Raw genomic sequence first — 8,176 nt, 5'->3', positions numbered from 1 at the left:
GTTGTCACATTAATTTTGCTTAATTGCAATTATACTGAACACATTGTGTATTTCCTTATGAATATTGTATATTTCATTACATAACATATACCTCATTATACATGTCAGATATTATATCATACTTATTGCATGTTTCACTATACATGCAGTACTTCTCAATACCTATGCAACATATTTCGTCATACATATATTGTAATTCAGTATCCGGCATATCTTTGTGTATAGAATGAATAGGATATCGTTTGCATATAGAAATTATAAGATTTTTAAAAAAGAACTGCTTACTTTTGTAAGACAAACTTGCGAACATATTGTTAGGATGAGGTATTAGTCCATGTTGAAATACCCTTGTTCCCGGTGACTTTGGGATGAAATTAGCTCTAGCTATAGATATTACATCATACATATTATGCATGTTATACATACCAGATATTACATTATACTTATTGCATGTTTCACTATACATATAGTACATTTCATTACCTATACAACATATTTCGTCATACATATATTGCAATTTAGTTTACAGCATATCTTTATGTTTAGAATAAATGGTAAATTATTTGCATATAGATATTATAAGAAACTTTTTAATAATTGATTACTTTTGTAAGACAAACTTGCAAAAATATTGTTAGGATGAGGTATTAGTCCATTTTGAAATACCCATGTTCCCGGTGACTTTGGGATGAAATTAGCTCTAGCTATAGATCTCACCTGGATGACCAAGTTCCCTTGCCATAAATTGGTATAAAAAGTCGTCACTCCGACACCGAGCACAGTTCATCATTGAAACAGCTTGCCATAACAATCAGTATGAGTTTCAACATGAAGACTTTGGTTCTCTGGACGGCTCTCTCTTTGCTTGCAACATGCGAAGGACTTGAGCCAGACTTACCTGTGAAGGCGTGTCAAGAGGAGTTTTCGTCTGTGTCTCTGACGAGCACTCGACTGCAAGTCAGCACCGTCGTCTCCACCGTCACTCTCCTGGATGTTGTACCGACCTCTGTCAGCGTTACCACTACGGACTGTGTGCCTTACTTTATCACTCACACGGAAACGGTAACCCAGTACCAGGCGCCACAGCTGGCTTCCTCCACACACTACGTCACCCAGCTGAAGATCAGAGAGAAGAATCGGGCATACACCTATACCAGCTATCAACAACAAACCATCAGCATTACATACTCGGCTACCGGTCTTGAAGAGCACGTGACACAGGTTGTGGGGACAACTACTGCCACGGCTGTATCGACGGCATCTGTTGTGAAGACTGTGACCGCCTCCACGACAGCCACTCAAACATACACTCAAGTTGACGTGTTCACTTCCTTCACATACTTACCAGTGTATTTAACGACGACCATGACTAACGCCTGGCCAATCCTCAAGACGGTTTACCAGACAGAGTACATTAAAGAAGCAATTGATTATGTGACAACGGTTATTGAGACATCGACAGTATATCATTGCCAGGACGCTAACGGTTATTAATTGAGAAATGTCAATAAATGTTGAATTCATTGATAAATAATTTGAATTCCCCCAAAGAAAATGGTTACAGTAGCATTGATTAGGGAAGAAAAAAAATGTTCATTACATTTATACTGCGGGTTTCTGTATAAATACGCTTCATTACATTATCTACATGCAGTACATTTAGTTTGCATTTATCACATTCCTCATACATATCTTCAATTAGTAACACATTGCACATTTATTATATGTAATAGAAATTCCTTATACACACATCCATTAAGCACACGACTGTTGTCACATTCATTTTACATAATTGCAGTTATACCTACGACATTGTGTATTTCCATTAATTGTATGTAACAGCAATTCGTTATACATATAACATTCATTATACATACAAATCCATTATACATGCATTTATCATGCATAAAACATTCATTATGCATAAAACATTCATTGTGCATAAAACATTTATTATGCATACAACATTCTTTATGCATACAACATTCTTTATGCATACAACATTCTTTATGCATACAACATTCTTTATGCATACAACATTCTTTATGCATACAACATTCTTTATGCATACAACATTCTTTATGCATACAACATTCTTTATGCATACAACATTCTTTATGCATACAACATTCTTTATGCATACAACATTCTTTATGCATACAACATTCTTTATGCATACAGCATTCTTTATGCATACAACATCCATTATGCATACAACATTCATTACATACAACATTCATTATGTATACAACATTCATTCTACTTACGACTGTTGTCACATTCATTTCACATAATTGAATTTATTATATCTTCCACATTGTGTATTTCCTTATAAATATTGTGTATTTCTTTACATAACATATACCTCATTGTACATATTAGATATTACATCATACTGCATGTTTCACTATACATACAGTACATTTCAATACCTATACAACATATTTCGTCATACATATATTGTAATTCAGTATACAGTATAGTTTTGTGTTTAGAGTGAATAGGAAATCATGTGCATATAGAAATTATAAGAAAAACTTTTTTTTAATAATTGCTTACTTTTGTAAGACAAATAAACTTGCGAATATATTGTTAGGATGAGGTATTAGTCCATGTCGAAATACCCTTGTTCCCGGTGACTTTGGGATGAAATTAGCTCTAGCTATAGACCCCACCTGGATGACCTAATTCCCTTGCCATAAATTGGTATAAAAAGTCGTTACTCCGACACCGAGCGTAGTTCATCATTGAAACAGCTTCCCATAACAATCAGTATGAGTTTCAACATGAAGACTTTGGTTCTCTGGACGGCCCTCTCTTTGTTTGCAACTTGCGAAGGACTTGAGCCAGACTTACCTGTGAAGGCGTGTCAAGAGGAGTTTTCGTCTGTGTCTCTGACGAGCACTCGATTGCAGGTCAGCACCGTCGTCTCCACCGTCACTCTCCTGGATGTTGTACCTACCTCTGTCAGCGTTACCACTACGGACTGCGTGCCTTACGTTATCACTCACACGGAAACGGTAACCCAGTACCAGGCGCCACAGCTGGCTTCCTCCACACACTACGTCACCCAACTGAAGATCAGAGAGAAGAATCGGGCATACACCTATACCAGCTATCAACAACAAACCATCAGCATTACATACTCGGCTACCGGTCTTGAAGAGCACGTGACACAGGTTGTGGGGACAACTACTGCCACGGCTGTATCGACGGCATCTGTTGTGAAGACTGTCACCGCCTCCACGGCAGCCACTCAAACGTACACTCAAGTTGACGTGTTCACTTCCATCACATACTTACCAGTGTATTTAACGACGACCATGACTAACGCCTGGCCAATCCTCAAGACGGTTTACCAGACAGAGTACATTAAAGAAGCAGTTGATTTCGTGACAACGGTTATTGAGACATCGACAGTATATGATTGCCAAGACGCTAATGGTTATTAATGGAGAAATATCAATAAATGTTGAGTTCATTTATAATCTTTTAAATTCCCCCAAAATAAGAGAAAATGTTCTATACATTTACACTGAGCGTTTCTGGATAAATCCGCTTCATTTCATTATCTACATTCAGTACATTTAGTTTGAATCCACCACTCCACATATATAACTACAATTAATGAAACATATTGTACATTCATTGTATTTAGCAGCAATTCCTTAAACATACAACTTCCCTTATACATACGACTGTCACATTCATTTTACATAATTGCAATTTATTATACCTGCGACATTGTGTATTTCGATTGTATGTAACAGCATATACATGCAACATTCATTATACATACAACATTCATTATACATACAACATTCATTATACATACAACACCCATTATACATACAGCATTCTTTATGCTTACAACATTCTTTATGCATATAACATTCATTATGCATACATTCTTTATGCATACAACATTAATTTAACATATGACTGTTGTCACATTAATTTTGCTTAATTGCAATTATACTGAACACATTGTGTATTTCCTTATGAATATTGTATATTTCATTACATAACATATACCTCATTATACATGTCAGATATTATATCATACTTATTGCATGTTTCACTATACATGCAGTACTTCTCAATACCTATGCAACATATTTCGTCATACATATATTGTAATTCAGTATCCGGCATATCTTTGTGTATAGAATGAATAGGATATCGTTTGCATATAGAAATTATAAGATTTTTAAAAAAGAACTGCTTACTTTTGTAAGACAAACTTGCGAACATATTGTTAGGATGAGGTATTAGTCCATGTTGAAATACCCTTGTTCCCGGTGACTTTGGGATGAAATTAGCTCTAGCTATAGATATTACATCATACATATTATGCATGTTTTACATACTAGATATTACATTATACTTATTGCATGTTTCACTATACATATAGTACATTTCATTACCTATACAACATATTTCGTCATACATATATTGCAATTTAGTTTACAGCATATCTTTATGTTTAGAATAAATGGTAAATTATTTGCATATAGATATTATAAGAAACTTTTTAATAATTGATTACTTTTGTAAGACAAACTTGCAAAAATATTGTTAGGATGAGGTATTAGTCCATTTTGAAATACCCATGTTCCCGGTGACTTTGGGATGAAATTAGCTCTAGCTATAGATCTCACCTGGATGACCAAGTTCCCTTGCCATAAATTGGTATAAAAAGTCGTCACTCCGACACCGAGCACAGTTCATCATTGAAACAGCTTGCCATAACAATCAGTATGAGTTTCAACATGAAGACTTTGGTTCTCTGGACGGCTCTCTCTTTGCTTGCAACATGCGAAGGACTTGAGCCAGACTTACCTGTGAAGGCGTGTCAAGAGGAGTTTTCGTCTGTGTCTCTGACGAGCACTCGACTGCAAGTCAGCACCGTCGTCTCCACCGTCACTCTCCTGGATGTTGTACCGACCTCTGTCAGCGTTACCACTACGGACTGTGTGCCTTACTTTATCACTCACACGGAAACGGTAACCCAGTACCAGGCGCCACAGCTGGCTTCCTCCACACACTACGTCACCCAGCTGAAGATCAGAGAGAAGAATCGGGCATACACCTATACCAGCTATCATCAACAAACCATCAGCATTACATACTCGGCTACCGGTCTTGAAGAGCACGTGATACGAGCTGTGGGGACAACTACTGCCACGGCTGTATCGACGGCATCTGTTGTGAAGACTGTGACCGCCTCCACGACAGCCACTCAAACATACACTCAAGTTGACGTGTTCACTTCCTTCACATACTTACCAGTGTATTTAACGACGACCATGACTAACGCCTGGCCAATCCTCAAGACGGTTTACCAGACAGAGTACATTAAAGAAGCAATTGATTATGTGACAGCGGTTATTGAGACATCGACAGTATATCATTGCCAGGACGCTAACGGTTATTAATTGAGAAATGTCAATAAATGTTGAATTCATTGATAAATAATTTGAATTCCCCCAAAGAAAATGGTTACAGTAGCATTGATTAGGGAAGAAAAAAAATGTTCATTACATTTATACTGCGGGTTTCTGTATAAATACGCTTCATTACATTATCTACATGCAGTACATTTAGTTTGCATTTATCACATTCCTCATACATATCTTCAATTAGTAACACATTGCACATTTATTATATGTAATAGAAATTCCTTATACGCACATCCATTAAGCACACGACTGTTGTCACATTCATTTTACATAATTGCAGTTATACCTACGACATTGTGTATTTCCATTAATTGTATGTAACAGCAATTCGTTATACATATAACATTCATTATACATACAAATCCATTATACATGCATTTATTATGCATAAAACATTCATTATGCATAAAACATTCATTGTGCATAAAACATTTATTATGCATACAACATTCTTTATGCATACAACATTCTTTATGCATACAACATTCTTTATGCATACAACATTCTTTATGCATACAACATTCTTTATGCATACAACATTCTTTATGCATACAACATTCTTTATGCATACAACATTCTTTATGCATACAACATTCTTTATGCATACAACATTCTTTATGCATACAACATTCTTTATGCATACAACATTCTTTATGCATACAACATTCTTTATGCATACAACATTCTTTATGCATACAACATTCTTTATGCATACAGCATTCTTTATGCATACAACATCCATTATGCATACAACATTCATTACATACAACATTCATTCTACTTACGACTGTTGTCACATTCATTTCACATAATTGAATTTATTATATCTACCACATTGTGTATTTCCTTATAAATATTGTGTATTTCTTTACATAACATATACCTCATTGTACATATTAGATATTACATCATACTGCATGTTTCACTATACATACAGTACATTTCAATACCTATACAACATATTTCGTCATACATATATTGTAATTCAGTATACAGTATAGTTTTGTGTTTAGAGTGAATAGGAAATCATGTGCATATAGAAATTATAAGAAAAACTTTTTTTTAATAATTGCTTACTTTTGTAAGACAAATAAACTTGCGAATATATTGTTAGGATGAGGTATTAGTCCATGTCGAAATACCCTTGTTCCCGGTGACTTTGGGATGAAATTAGCTCTAGCTATAGACCCCACCTGGATGACCTAATTCCCTTGCCATAAATTGGTATAAAAAGTCGTTACTCCGACACCGAGCGTAGTTCATCATTGAAACAGCTTGCCATAACAATCAGTATGAGTTTCAACATGAAGACTTTGGTTCTCTGGACGGCCCTCTCTTTGTTTGCAACTTGCGAAGGACTTGAGCCAGACTTACCTGTGAAGGCGTGTCAAGAGGAGTTTTCGTCTGTGTCTCTGACGAGCACTCGATTGCAGGTCAGCACCGTCGTCTCCACCGTCACTCTCCTGGATGTTGTACCTACCTCTGTCAGCGTTACCACTACGGACTGCGTGCCTTACGTTATCACTCACACGGAAACGGTAACCCAGTACCAGGCGCCACAGCTGGCTTCCTCCACACACTACGTCACCCAACTGAAGATCAGAGAGAAGAATCGGGCATACACCTATACCAGCTATCAACAACAAACCATCAGCATTACATACTCGGCTACCGGTCTTGAAGAGCACGTGACACAGGTTGTGGGGACAACTACTGCCACGGCTGTATCGACGGCATCTGTTGTGAAGACTGTGACCGCCTCCACGGCAGCCACTCAAACGTACACTCAAGTTGACGTGTTCACTTCCATCACATACTTACCAGTGTATTTAACGACGACCATGACTAACGCCTGGCCAATCCTCAAGACGGTTTACCAGACAGAGTACATTAAAGAAGCAGTTGATTTCGTGACAACGGTTATTGAGACATCGACAGTATATGATTGCCAAGACGCTAATGGTTATTAATGGAGAAATATCAATAAATGTTGAGTTCATTTATAATCTTTTAAATTCCCCCAAAATAAGAGAAAATGTTCTATACATTTACACTGAGCGTTTCTGGATAAATCCGCTTCATTTCATTATCTACATTCAGTACATTTAGTTTGAATCCATCACTCCACATATATAACTACAATTAATGAAACATATTGTACATTCATTGTATTTAGCAGCAATTCCTTAAACATACAACTTCCCTTATACATACGACTGTCACATTCATTTTACATAATTGCAATTTATTATACCTGCGACATTGTGTATTTCGATTGTATGTAACAGCATATACATGCAACATTCATTATACATACAACATTCATTATACATACAACACCCATTATACATACAACATTCTTTATGCTTACAACATTCTTTATGCATATAACATTCATTATGCATACATTCTTTATGCATACAACATTAATTTAACATATGACTGTTGTCACATTAATTTTGCTTAATTGCAATTATACTGAACACATTGTGTATTTCCTTATGAATATTGTATATTTCATTACATAACATATACCTCATTATACATGTCAGATATTATATCATACTTATTGCATGTTTCACTATACATGCAGTACTTCTCAATACCTATGCAACATATTTCGTCATACATATATTGTAATTCAGTATCCGGCATATCTTTGTGTATAGAATGAATAGGATATCGTTTGCATATAGAAATTATAAGATTTTTAA

The 8,176-nt window shown here is 35.9% G+C and overlaps 1 protein-coding gene across 1 annotated transcript; it reads left to right on the top strand.

Annotated features, from left to right (window-relative positions):
- Window positions 1-5,309: 5,309 nt before the first annotated feature.
- LOC138867320 (uncharacterized) lies at window positions 5,310-7,432 on the top strand. Its single transcript, XM_070142450.1, has 4 exons — window positions 5,310-5,405; window positions 5,678-5,760; window positions 6,697-6,946; window positions 7,160-7,432. The coding sequence occupies exons 1-4, from the start codon at window positions 5,310-5,312 to the stop codon at window positions 7,430-7,432; spliced, it is 702 nt and encodes a 233-aa protein (XP_069998551.1).
- The last annotated feature ends 744 nt before the right edge of the window (window positions 7,433-8,176 follow it).

The sequence above is a fragment of the Penaeus vannamei genome, chromosome 29, assembly GCF_042767895.1.
Source record: "Penaeus vannamei isolate JL-2024 chromosome 29, ASM4276789v1, whole genome shotgun sequence".
Taxonomy (NCBI): Eukaryota; Metazoa; Arthropoda; class Malacostraca; order Decapoda; family Penaeidae; genus Penaeus; species Penaeus vannamei.
The sequence above is the reverse complement of the archived record's forward strand: the minus strand, read 5'-3'. Positions and strand labels throughout refer to the sequence as shown.

Bases quoted from the DNA above. Each gene is read 5' to 3' on its own strand.
- LOC138867320 (XM_070142450.1), top strand. From the start codon at position 5,310: ATGACTAACGCCTGGCCAATCCTCAAGACGGTTTACCAGACAGAGTAC. The intron at 5,406-5,677 runs GTATATCATTGC...TATATGTAATAG, and splicing joins CGGTTATTGAGACATCGACA to AAATTCCTTATACGCACATC. The intron at 6,947-7,159 runs GTCAGCGTTACC...CACGTGACACAG, and splicing joins TGGATGTTGTACCTACCTCT to GTTGTGGGGACAACTACTGC.